Below are 14,071 nucleotides of genomic sequence, written 5' to 3' on the forward strand. Positions count from 1 at the left end.
ATGAGTTTTACTGTTGTCTCTGAGGTTAAACATTAACAATTTGCACGTTGAACTTTCTCTAAAAATTACAGCAGGACATTATTTTCTCTTAACCTGACGGGCAGCATTGCAAAAACACCACTAAAGGAAAACTTTTAGGTCACTAGTACAAGAAACACTCAGTACAACTAAAAATGACAACTCTACACACGAAACAATATCTAAGCCTAAGCTAATCCAGAAGACAAACATCTTCATGAAGCATATAGCATTTGTGATGAAGGTTGCCTATTCAAACCTGCCTAGACACCGCAGCTTGACAATGCCGAAAACAGCATTACCATTAGCAGAGCACCTCCTCAAATGCCGTTCTGTGCCCACACGCCGCCATTTTCCCCCTGCCTGCCACCTCTCTCTTCCCCTACAAGAATAAGGGGGCAAAAGAAATGCACTTATTAAAACCTGTGCAGTAAAATAAGGTGATCAACAATTCCTGCATGTCAGCAGTACACAAGGGAGCTGGGGGCTAGCTCTGCACAAAAGAGCCATCATAGCCAAGAGGAAAGATGGGTGAGAAGGATTCTGCCTCTCACTGCTTTCCACCGCTGGCTTGATTCTGTACAGATCTAGAACACAACTCTTCCCCGAATTGTCTGTGAATATGCAACTGTGGAAAATCTGCTCGTAGCACATGCAGTAGCTCTTGTCTGTTCCCCGTAAAAGCATTCTGCTGGAGCAATGCAGCTCTACCTTAAACCACCTACGATAACACCGCATTTTGGAGTGGTATCTGCCCGAGCCAGTTGCTCCACCCCAGCCAGTGCTACGTGTGTCTTTTCGTTTTTATCATGGACACAGATGAACTGCAGCAGCCAAAATTGCAAAACATAACATAGCCAGTACTTTATTCACTACCACAGGGAAAAAAATCTCCATGCTGTGTTCAAGCCTGAACAAGATGAGTACTTTCCCATTTTTTTTTTTGAGGCTCAGGCATCTCTACATTAAAGTAAGTCTTTTGTCGTGTTGCTCGCGAGCTAAGCAGTAAAGCAGCCTCTGTGCTCCCAACCACCCTGCACCTGAGCTGGGCCTTAGGAAGACACCCCACGCTCGGCGGAGAACTCTTCCTCACGTCACTGTAGTCCACCTCATGAAGAACAATGTCTTCGTAGCATTCCTATGTACTTTACTGAGACAGCTTTTCTATTACATTTTAAAGGCATTTAAAAGCTTCATGCCATCATTCGATATGACTATGCTCAGAAGGAGAGCACTGAAGAGAATTTATGCAGTTCATTCAAAGCTTGTTTTCTGCTATTTGTGCTGCATCTTGCAGTTGAACTAGCAAATTATTTTCTCATAAAAAGCAGTGAGAAGAAGCCTCTCTACAATACAGATTCAGACCCAGGAAAATTACGTGATCTAAGGAAACATTCCCTTCTATACCAGCTCAGGTATACCATGACAATAGTATTTCAAAGTTTTCAAGGGCCTATTACAACTTGGAACCCCCACTCCAAAAAACAAACAAAACAAAAAACAAACCAAAACACCACACAAAACCAAAACCCATTAAACCTACTTGAAAAATCCACTTCCCTGTGCGCTTCTCTTCTCTGCGGGGGAGCTTCAGCTGCAGGCCTGCCCCAAGGCAATAGACTCCAGGCTCAGAAAGTCCAGGCAATAAGGAAATGTGAACTGAAAATCCCCGGCAGCCCGCAAAACATGCTGGGGATCAGCTAGGTGTTTTGTTCTGGAGAAAATAGGGTTGTATTTCTACAGGCAGGGCTAGTAGCAGTGTACAAGAAAAACCGACAGGGGTTCACAGGATGTTTTAGCTTTCAATAGACAGGTAAACTCCAACAAGACATTGTTTCAGCCCTTCTTCACCTACATCAGCTGACTGGAATGCAGCATCACCAATACCGGCATTTGCCTGTATCAACAGGACCCACGAAACAAACAAGTTATGAAACACGTCTTTAGGTCTGGCCTGGAAGGCTGTGAAACGACATGGAATGAAATCAAGCTGCACTATTCAACGTAGCTTCTCCTCAGGGAAAAGCCTCAGCGTTATTCCCTTTAGAAGAAACTGTTTTGCTGCATTTACCATGTTTTAAATGCAGATATAACCACAATTTATTTCTGCACAGTGCCACCTTCTTTTTCTACTGAAATGAGTGGTACAGCCTCGTTTCAAGACTCTTCTGGGTTTAGCTGGTACGACTTGGCTTTAGGGGGTGGAAACAGAGGGCTTCCCAGGCTGCTGTCCATCATTACCCTTCCCTGCAGGGCTGTCTGGGGAGAAAGAGCAAGGTGAGCTCAGCAGGGATGACTGTACAACACTCAGATTTCATGTTGCTCTGACTGTTCTAGTGTATTCGCCTATGTACAAAGATTAGGAAATTGCATTCATTTTGCATACCTGCAATCATACTAATCATGACCACTTCGAAAGGCAAGTTATATGACAATTGGAAATTCTTAGCATCCATAACAACAAAGTATTTGTTTATCCACCAATTTTAAATGAAATAAATGTAACTGACAGGGTCTACAGATAATTTAAAATGATCCCAACCAGCCTGAGAAAAGCAGCCTACATCTTCAGAAAAGCAGCTATTCACCTAAAGATCCTCAGCTTGCGATTGCTGCAGTAGAGCACACATTTTAATGGAGATGGAAGCAGAAGAGAGATGGGCTCTGCCACTCTGTTAAGGAACCATATCCTCGGGCCTCACTGATCGCTGGTAGTAGCTGGCAGCGAACGCAGGTGCCAGTCTGTCCCACGCACCTCCTAAGGGTCCTGCCGTACCTCAGAGCAGCTGAACGGCACGTGATGAATATCACACCACATTTAACAAGAAAGTAAACTTGTTCAGATCAATTCTGCTTCTGCTCACATGTTCCTGAATATACCATAAAAACCTGACACAAGCCCTGTTGCCCAGGGACACTACAGGCATCAGATCATCCACATGTTCCAGAAGCGAGTGCATAGAAAGCTACAGCTGCAAACCTACGGCTCAGCTAGCAACTTAAAAAGAAAGAAAATCTACATTATACACAAACCAATGCTAACTGGAGGATAGTTTCTCCACCTCAGCCATTGCTCTAGATATAAGCTATTTACAGCAGCCATTACTAGAAGCTCATCATTCTCAAACAGCTAAAACAATAACATACCCAACTCACCATGTAATAATTTCTTAAGATTTACTATTTTAAAAAAATGTCACGGCATCCATTAGCACATCTCTTTCTCAGTGATCACTATTACAGTTTTTAAAACGCTGAAGAGCAGGAACAGGCATGTTTTATCACCTTGTTTTCCTTACCCCTCCACCCTTCAAAACAGTGAAAGCCAAATGCTAGGTAAGCTGCCCAGGATCACAGCACTGAAGCTGAAGAAAGGATGCAGGATTTTCTTGTTATCAAACAAGCATCATCCCCAATGTCACATCCCTTTCACTAGCTGCAACATACCAGCACGTGAGAAAGAGCAAACCCAAGCAGATGGAGGAGTGCCTGAAGGCCTCATACAGAATGATACCCAAAAAGCTACAGTGCTCTGTAGCGTACCACCTCATCAGTAATTTACTGAGCTTGCAGAAATTGTTTGTATTTTTTACAAAGGAGAAATGGACACAGAAAGCTCAACCACATCTTTTGTCAGCTACCTAGCAGAGTAAACCTTCTGACACGTTTTGGCAAATGAATTCTGGAGACATGTGGCCTCTCAGTCCCACACAGTATAGCTCCAATTATTTACTGTGAATATGAATTCATCCTTCATTGTTGAATAAAAGCTTCTACACACCCACAAAGCACAAATCTCTTGGACTGAGATGGATACTCCTGCTGACCTGTGCCACCAAAACAGAAATACCACGAGCACCACGTTTTCTGGCAAGTGTAACCTCTCTCCTGCAAGAGATTAATTTCTGCTGCTCATATTAACTCCTACTCTCTTTTAAATGTCTTAAAATGAGCAATAATCAGAGACTTTAACACTGATCTTCAAGCATAGAGAGGTTACCTTCTTACTCACTATGCTGAAATGCTCTGACGCAGTTTTACAGCTTGAGTGCCTCACAGCAACCTGACAAAAGCAAAAGCCAACACGCACGATGGAGGAGCAGGGAGGATACAGAATGGCAGGCGCACATCTTGTCTCGACGCCCGTCTCAAATGGTAGGTGTGGGGCATGGTCCTTTCACCTGCCCCACAGTACTCAGCCCCACGGACCCAGTCCTTGGTCCATTTTCCTCACTTTCAGTTTGAACCACTCAACATATAAAACTTTATTCTCTGTGCCGTCCACCTTACAGGTTAGGGATGTGGTTCGCTGACCCCCGTGCCAGCCTTACCCTTTCTCAGCCAGTTTGCTGAGGCTGGGGGCTACTGCTGGGACACGGCTCCCATGTGCCTTCCTGCCACCCAAGAAAATGGCTGTGCGACCTCTGAGACATCAAGTGCGTCCCTGGCCTTGGAGCCAAGCCAAGTTTCAAGGCCAGCCAACAGCACTAAGATTTATACTGTATCCTCTCTTAGCATGCAGGCCTATTAAAGCAACACACTGATAATGCAGGCCAGTAAATCATGAGAATAAGTGATCATACAAAGGAAAAAAGATGCTGAAAAATTAAACCTTTGCCTCTTTGTTAAGTACTCCCAGTCTCCCCGCACGCAGAGAGAGCAGGCAGTTGGAGCTAGAGAAGAGTTCAGCTGTTAATGAAGCAATCAATCTTCCCATCCTTCCTCCCCAAACCTCAGGGCTCTGTCATTTTGCAGTTTGTAATTTAAAGCCAGCTCTTGGCTTCAATCCTGCAGAATAGCACCACTGCGAAAATACACTGCGAATGCCAAACTTCAGTGTAGGATATGCCACCATTTTTTTTTTTTCCTGCCTGGAGGAAAGGGGAGCAGGGTGGCTGTTTGGTATGGGACTAAAGAGCAAAAAGAAGAGTTTCTCTCCTCGGCATTTCTGAAATGCCCATTAAAGTGTCGTAAAAGCTAAAAGGCATTTAACAGGTACCTTAAATAGCGCTGCTTCATCAAGTACTATGACTTAAGAAAGAAAAGCTGCCTCCCTCATGCTGAGTGTGAAATTTACTTTAGACAGGATGCCCCCCCCCCCCCCCCCCCCCCCGCGAGAGCAGGCAAGAAGTTGTTTATTTAAAAACACAGTTAGTTGAAAAGTATTTAACCCAGATTGGTATGTTTGCTTGAATTTTGCTCCCTGACAGCAACTACATTGGATCATTCTTTTTCATACTCTTCCCTACAACCATTTTCTACCCTCCCACCTATCCAGCAGATTTGCACACAAGCAGACACAACCCGCTTCCATTTTATACAGCCAGCTCTCCAATCCGACCATATATAAACCATCTACCTTTTAAAATATTGCTGTAAGCAATCACAGAAACCTGTTTACCTGTTTTAACCAGAAGGGGGGGGCGGGAGGGGGGGGGAACAAACAAATAATAGACAAGTCCCCAAGGGAGAAGAAAATCAGTTTCAAAGAGCTATTAACTTGTTGGATAGAGAGAGATTTGACAGGGAGCAATTAAGACTTTGTTTTTCCTGTTAAAAGAAAGTTTATGCTGAGAGGAGGCAGCAGACACTTCAGTGAACAAAATACATGAACAAAATCTATCCAGGACGTGTCTCCAGACATATTTCTGTGAAACGGAGTGTAAAAATCAACAGCAAACTGTGCCCGCAAAGGAGCGAGGGCATCATGAACGCCACCGGACTATGAAAAGCCCTCACTGAAATGCACCAACAGCAATTAAAGTTATTTAATGCCGTACCTCGACTGGGCAGCCATCGCGAAGTTTATACTGCCAAGCGTCCTCTATCCATCAGCTCCTTCCCCGGCTGCCCAGGCTCTACCCCCCTGCCAAAATCTTCTCTTCCATTTGCCGGCCGCCTCCCCTCCCCGCCCGCTGCCCGCGGCTGTGCCCCCCGGCGTCACCGAGCGCCGCGCCCCCCGCGCCCCGGCTGCCCGAGCGCGGGCCGGCCCGCGCAGGGCCGGGTCACGCTCGTTTTGATCGACATCCGGGCACCCGGGCCCTCCCCCGGCTCGATGCGTTCGCGGCCGGCAGCGAGGCTGGCGCGGCCCTCGCACTCTCAGCCGGGGGGGGAACCGCGCCGCGCCGCGCCGCTGGAAAGCCAAGGGCTGGCTCGCAGCTTGCGAGCCTCAGCGCCGCACGCCGCCGGGCCCGCTGCTCTTTTAGCCCTCTGCTGCTTTTTGGCCAGCGGGCGGCTCACGCAGGCCGGCCGCCCGCGCTGCGCACACCTTCCCCTTTCTAGCGCAGTTTTCATGGTACGACCCAACCACCTTAAATTGACAGGCTGTGCGGTCAGGGCAGCCGGCCGGCGGGGTTGGGTTAGAAGCGCACGGGCGCTGCCGCCGGCACGGCACGGCACGGCACGGCACGGCACGGCACGGCACGGCACGGCACGGCGCTCCCTGCCCGAGGCCGCGCCCGCCCGCCCGCCCGGGGGCCCGCAGCAGCCCGCAGCCCGCCAGAGGGACCGCCGGGGCTCGGCGGGAGGAAAAGGGTAGGGAAGAAGAGCACGGGTGGGAAACCGGGAGGTGTGGTGGCTGCCGATGCTCCTCCGAGTACCGGCTCCCGCCGTCTGCCGCATCCCAGGGGCTGTGGGGCTTTTTTTTTTTTTTTTTCTTTCTTGTTTTGTTTTGTTTGGTTTTGGGGTTTGGTTTGGGTTTTTTGGTTTTTTTTTTTTGTTTTTTTTTTTTTTTTTTTGGTAGAGAAACATAAGAAAACGGCTCACACGTTTTTCAAAATTTTCAGAACAAATACAGAACCCAGATGTAAGCATGAATCCCATCTGGCCACACAGACGTAGCAAATGAAAACCTGAGTACACTACTAAACTTGCAGGTGCTCACACTTGAAATTGCAGGTTAAGAAACTAAAAAAAAAAATAAATAGTTACGCAATTTCTTCTGGGCTCTAGTCCTGGCCGCGGTTTGTAGACTCACTCTGAAAGCAGCAATACCTGTCCTTTGCTCTGGGTGTTCCTTGGCACAATTATAAAAACAAACTACTCCTGCAACTCCTTTCAAGCAGTAATTAACCAAGCATTCAGCAGGCAAAAACATTTATCCAAGATCCCTTCAACTTTTCTCAGCAGACTATATATAGCTAAGAGTTCTACCAACACTGCCACAACGTTACACTCCTCCTAATCTTGTTTTAAAGCATGACTTGTGTCACAGCACTCAGCACATACCAGGAGAAGAGTTTATACCCCATTCATGACAAATAATAAATTATAATTTTAAAAGGCCATTTATATAAAGCTTCTACAAGCATATAATTTTAAGTACATAGTTTAAAATACAAAAACAATCAGAAAATGTTTGTTTTTTTCCCATTCCTTGTCTTTGCCCAAAAAAGAAAGATTGTAAATAGAAAACCGCAAAACAACAAGTGGCTCTGATTATAAAGCAAGCAGGTAATACCATTTTTATATCCAATATCCAGGACTCAACTGCTTATAAGTGACTGGGGATTTTAGGTGTCGCCTTGATAATGGACAATGTCTGTTATGAACTCCAAAAAAACCACCCTCAAAAACCAACCCAAGCAAAGAAAAACACAGCAACAAAAACAAAACCCACACCCAGCATTTTGTGAAATTGTTTGAAGTCCTAAAAGTGCCAGTAAAACCACGATCATCTCTGAAAGACAGGATGACAATTTCACAGCAATTAACAAAAAAGGAAACCCAGGAGGGCTGGACAAAATAATAAAAGAACAAGTTATCCAAGCAGCCCACACCCATCACTGGAAACAGTAACTGCAACACAACCCCCCTGACTCCCAGCAAAGCATACTTTTCACACTTACACAAACACTCCCTCACATGCAGGTTTTTTAACTTAAATCTAAGCTTGCAGAAGTAGCTAGTTAGTGCAAATTTCATATGTAAATGAGACAGTACAGAAGGCAGCAGGAGTTGATTACCATGCATGCCCTGTGGTGTGGAGGTAATAAGATTAACATGAAATCCTCATACAACACTTTTTAATAAGGGCATCTCCAAAGAGACCAGTATCAATCTCATCAGGTTATGCACAGGGTACGGACGGCAGTTGCCACGACTTGCCCAGCATCACCCAGGTGGCCAACAGCAAAGCCTAGAAGGGGAGACAAGCACCCTGTACTGCAGCGAGGGTCTTCAAAGAGGCAAACTACCAGTGTTAGAGTTGCTAACATTGGTAGCTAATACTTCTTATTTCGTAGCATTTTATAAATCCAAAGCACTGCAGAAATATTAGAGCTCTGTCAAGAAGGAAGCACAGCATCTCTCTTTTCCCTAGAAGCCTAATTCAGGCTCTTAACTCTGATAACTATACCGGTGACCGCAAGATCTTTCAGGCAGGTTTGTAAGATGTAGTTTACCCCACAAGGTAAAAACGATAGTTTTGTCTTTTTTTCCCCTTGGCTTCATTTGAAGAATGGCTCCAATCATCTCAACTCCAGATCTGGAGTTCGCCAGTCTCTATATTGTACAAATTAAAACTCTTCTGCAAGGCACTACAGAAAACAAGGTAGAAAATTCCTTTCTACATCCTCTTGCTGTTGCCTTCAACTGTGTCATAACCTGGAGGGGGCTTTTTGCTTCTTTTAAGTGTTTTTATTTTGTTGAAGCTGAATTCATTGATTTTCTAATCAGGGGATTTTTATCATTTTCAGATAAAACACAACCCCAAGGAAACACACCCTACTCTCAAGCCCCTTTTCTGCCAGGAAAGGGCCAAATGAACAAAGAAACAAATAGCGTGGCAGGAATGCTATGCAGATGCATGATGTGCAAGTCTTTGCCTTTGTCGCAAGTGGGTGATTTAGATCGCTTAAAGAAAGTGGGTTTTAGCAAAAGTGGGTTTAATATGAAGTTGTAAAAGTGGGACTTAACACAGATCGATGGCAAGGTTCACTCTATTACTGTACAGCACAATCATTTGAACAATGATTCAAAACTACCAGGGCACAAATCAAAGTTACCAAGACAAAAATCAAAGCTACCAAGGCACAAATCAAAGTTACCATACTACAAGGTTATGTACGATATTGGTCACTTACCAAAGATCTGCCGTTGGTGAAAGGCCTCTCTGCCTTGAGGAGCAACCTTGAGAAGGGTCCCAGCTCAAGGGGAGATCACCGCCGTACAGCCACGCTGCCTACCAGGGAGAGCTCCAAGAAGGCTCACTTAGGCTGTCATATTTATGGGATAAAGTGATTGGCTCATAGTCAAATTACATGCGATAGCAAAGGTATGCGTGAGACTCCTTGTACCCACAGCTTTCTTTGTTCCTTGATAAATGAGTCTTGGAAAAGCCACCCGCTATTCATGTGTCAATCGCATGATCGGTGTTCCAAGCTCACACGCACCAACGCTCACTGTGTCACTCTGCTCCTTTCTGGGTTTTCAGAGAACAGATTGAAACTAGAGGAGTTCTTGGCCTGTTTACGGCTTAGGCCTTTACCTCCTTTGGAGCCTGTACCAAACTACTGCTAGTTTGGTTAAGGGGTCGAGTGCATCCCTCACACTCCACCTTGTGACTACAGTCAATCCCTTTATCGACTCACAGAGTGGTAATATGGTTACTTCTTGCCTCTATGTCATAAATATGTGGTGTATTGCAGATCAGTGCCAAACGTACAATTATTTGATAAGTTGTTTAGTTTAAGTGTCACAATTAGTGCTAGTTATATACCATTTCACATACAGAAGCAGTTGATTGTATACGTTTTACATGTTGGATTGACATAATTTGTTTCATCTTTTGCCAAACTTTGATATACAGAATGATTATAAGCAATAAACATAAAAAGGTCAAAACCAACAAAACTACAACTGGATGCAGCATCAAATTCAGAATTCCAGTTGCTGTTGGTGACCATCCAAAAAGAGTTTCCCACCAGTGATGTTCCCCATCTTTCTTCACTCTTTCTAGGACATGGTGTATCCTCTCTGCATCATGATGGACAGTAATCAGGGTTCTTTGTCCTTTGTTCCAAATTTGTTTTAGCAATTGACTCAGGTCATCATGTTGCAACAGTTTTCTTACCAGTGTGAGATTCATTCCAATAGGGGTAGGCAATAAATCTTGATACAATGTATAGTTAGATTGTAGCAATTGGTGGGTTGTGACAGGAGCTGAATAGTTAAAGTCACATCCCATAATTTTGGTAAAATTACAAATACAGATATTTGAGTGATTATACGTCTCTACAGTGGCGTCATCTATAAATACAGAATCACAAAGGGTTCTCATACAAATACATCGATTTCCAACATATACAAGTATAGTCTCAGGGGTTTCATCAGGATGTATTTCGAAATGACAAACATTTTGTTTGGTGTCAAAACAAATGTCTTGGGCCTTAATGGTATTACTTTCACAAATAAATCCTTGTTGTTCCCATACAACATCAATAGTTTGCCACTCGTTGCCACTTCATTGGGCCCGTACTCTTACGTTCTAAAAGATAGAGGACAGTTCCATGGTGATTTAATGGCAGCACAGTGATTGGGTATATGGTGTATAACGAAGCACTGCGTATTGTCAAAACAAAAGCTGTGGTTTTATTGCTGGTGGGGTCATAAGTGACGCTAACTAGATACCACCAAGATTGGAAATCCTTTCCAAATTGAGTCGCGTTATCCCAAATTACCTTTTGAATCTCAGTGGGCAAGGTGCCCTCATCACCTTCCCTTATAATTGCTGTTACAGTAGATTGTGCCCACAACTGAGAAACATGTATGGTGCAGAATGTACTATAGTTACCATACTGATTAGTGCAAATATAGGAACTGAGGGTCTCCACCCTGCGCGTTGGGCTTGTTGGCGTATAAGCCAAATTTTGTCCATGCTGCTGCTGATTGCTCTTGCGAGAAGGATAACCAATCTTCTGATGGCTGACTCAGTCTCCGGGGGAGGGAACATTCCCGGTATGATTCTTGGAAAGGGAACAACACAAGTCTCAGCAGGGTTTTTCCAGACAGGTTACCTCTTAGTGGCTCAACTTGTTTAACTGCTCAGACTAAAGACAAAAGTCCCTTTTCCCACTCAGAATATCTCTGTTCTCTCTCTTTAAATGCAGTTGAGTTAAACATTAAAGGCCTTTTTGGCCTGCTTGGCCCAGTCTGGAATAGATTGCACTAAGTAGCATGTTCTACAAAACCCCATTCAGCTATGATAGGGTCGTGGGGGGCGTACTGGCCCCAGTGATTGCTAAGTCTTTAATTCCTGTATTAGAGCTTTGAATGCCTCTTCGTGTTCTTGGTTCCATTTCCATGGTTTTCCCTTTCATAAAAGTGAGTACCGTAGGTGAGCAATGATAGAAAATCCAGGTATATGTTTCCTCCAGTACCCTAAAGTACCCATAAGCTATTGTAATTCTTTCCTAGATCGGGGCATCTGCAATTGTTCTGTTTTACTTAGGGAGTCCAGTAGAATTGCTGTACTACCTGCATTTCACCAAGTACCTGAAAATTTTACTTCTCTACTTGGTCCCTGACATTTTTCAGGTGGAATTTCAACTTCTGCTTTATATATTGCCTGCCACACTGCTGCTGCCGCTTCTCCCACTTTTTCGGGGAGGTCCCTCTGATTAGAATATCAGATATATATTGGTCCAGTTTCACATCTTGAGGGAGTGAGCCTGTCTGTAACAGTTCAGCAAATGCAGCATGAGCAATCGTGGGTGAATGTTTATACCCCTGTGGGAGTCTGTAAAAGGTGTACTGTATACCTTTGCAAGTAAAAGCAAATTTCTCTTTATTGTCCTCCTGCAAGGGGACCATAAAGAACATATCTCTGACATCTAGCACTGCCATCCACGGATGTGTGGCTGCTTGTAGCGTGACTGTTAAAGTTGCAATATTAGGTACTGTGGCCATTAGCGGAGCTGTGTTGGCATTCAGGTGCTGATAATCAACTGTGAGACACCATCTTCCATCCAGCTTTCATACTGGCCAGATGGGTGAATTACATGAGGAGTGAGGTCTGGAAATAACGTGCTGTTTTTCCAAGTCTACTATTACATTAGAAATTCCATTTCATTCTGCAGCAGAAATCAGATACTGCAGTACATATTGGTTAATTTTTGAGTTGGTGAGTGCAGGGCCTGTGCAGAGCACACACACTGTAGCCTCCCAATTTCTACCAGGGTTGGGGGTCAGTACTTGTACCAAAGAAAGATAGCAAGCACCAGTTTTGTCCCATCAAAACACAAAATATTTTCATTGTGCTTTTTAACTGCAAGTGAGTGGACAACATAGTAACACTTGCTTCATTTACTCTGGTGACTTTTAACCCTCTGCCATCTGGGTCGCATACCCAGCTTCTCAGCATCCCGTTGTGTTAGTATTGAAATTCATGCTCCTGTATCTATTAGAAATTTTACCAGTTGCTGTTGAGGGCCAACTGGAATCAGAATGTATTCTGCTTTAATGATGGATCTAGGCTCATATTCAGAGGAATCTGAGGGGAACAAGGGAGAGCAGCTTAAGCAGGAGGGTTTCAGCACTTTACAGTCAGAAAAAACCAAAACCCAAACCACTGCTGTGGGGACTACCACTGCTGGAGCTGGATTCACGAATGGCTAACTCTTCCCAGATGAGTACCCCAGTCCTCGGACCATTGCTGGTCTCTCCTAATCAGCTGTCACATTTGGACGAGTTATTAGATAGTGATGAGAGACTGAGGATAGCCAGGCTGTCACTTGGGGGCACAAAGAAACCGAAGCTTCTTAAATAAATATTTCAAAAGGTTTAATTTAAACAAAATATAAATTGACAACAGGTCCTAAAAAAAATTGGGTTTGTTTTGTTTGTTGTTGGTTCCCCACCCCTCCCCTTTTTATTTTGCAAGACAGAATCACAGAATAATTTAGGTGCCTGGGATATCCAGACATCAGTTAATCCAACTTCTGCCCTCAAACCACAACCAACTTAAGTTATACTGAGGCTGGAGATCCTACAGCCTCTCTGGGCCCCTGCTCTTACTATCCAACTGTAATTTCTCCATTGCCTCCCATCCTTTCACTGTTCACGTCTGAGAAAAGTCTGCTCCTGCCTGCTCTCTACCCCCACCAGGTAGCAGCAGACAGGACTAAACCCCGCCTTGTCCTTCCCTTGCCCAGGAAAACAAACCCAGCTCTCAGCCTCTCCTGCACTTTGTGCACTCCAGTACGGTTGTCCTGGTAGCTCTGCACTGCACCTCCTGTAGCATCTCAGTGTCCTTCCTCTAGTAGGGAGCATGGTCTCCCCAGCATGGGACAGAGGGGAGGAATCCCTTCCCTTGCCCTGCCAGCCATCCTCCTGCTAATGCAGCCCAGGCCATGGTTTGCTACAAGGGCACACTGATGACTCCTGTTCACCTTGTTCACCAGGACGCTCAGCCTACCTTACATAGCAAAGTCTGGGATTCAGTGCAATGTATGCTGCCAAAAAGCAAATAAAACTGTAGCTTTCAAAATGTGTACTTCTTTTCTTCTTAGGGCTTAATGATAGCATTTTAAATCATGACTTTAAAGAAAATATCCTACATCCTCTCTCAAGCTCACACGTCACTCCAAGGAACTTGATTATTCTCCCTACAAAAAGCTGTGGAAAATAAAAATTCTGACAGTCTGACAGCTTCAGAGAAGAGAATATATTTAACTGCTGCTAGAAAGTTCTTACTAAGTATAACCAAAAGCACTGATAATTAAACATGCTAATACCAGCACCAAAACTGCATATCCAGCCAACACTTTGGAGGGGTTTTCCAAACAAAAGCAAAGATTTTTTTTGCTCTGTAGAGTTATACATGTACTTATCTTCTGCAATTTCAGCTGAAGAGATTAGAAAACAGGGAAAAAGGAAAGGGAGGCATTTAATTATTTAAGACTATCTACTTATTTTTAAGTAAAGTAATTAAGAATTCATTTAGTCGTCTTCATGTATATCTTTCATGCAAGCAATAATAAAACTCTCATTTTTGAAAGAAGGAATGCTGTGCAAAGAAAGGAAACGAGTTGAAATCTATGCCTCTATCTCAAAG

General features: G+C 44.3%; 1 protein-coding gene across 4 annotated transcripts in view; it reads right to left on the reverse strand.

Annotated features, from left to right (window-relative positions):
* The window catches only part of AFF1 (ALF transcription elongation factor 1), a 122,109-nt gene that overhangs the window by 99,016 nt on the left and 9,022 nt on the right, over window positions 1-14,071 (reverse strand). Inside the window, exon 1 of one of the 4 annotated variants that reach the window (XM_082316509.1) lies at window positions 5,799-5,949. The exons of the other annotated variants lie outside the window; for them this stretch is intronic. Coding sequence (XP_082172635.1) covers window positions 5,799-5,815 — 17 coding nt within the window. The 5' untranslated portion in view covers window positions 5,816-5,949. Of the gene's footprint in view, window positions 1-5,798; window positions 5,950-14,071 lie in introns of those variants that run through there. 4 annotated transcript variants of the gene reach the window in all.

The sequence above is a fragment of the Platalea leucorodia genome (genome assembly GCF_965183815.1).
Source record: "Platalea leucorodia genome assembly, chromosome: 6".
Lineage (NCBI taxonomy): Eukaryota > Metazoa > Chordata > Aves > Pelecaniformes > Threskiornithidae > Platalea > Platalea leucorodia.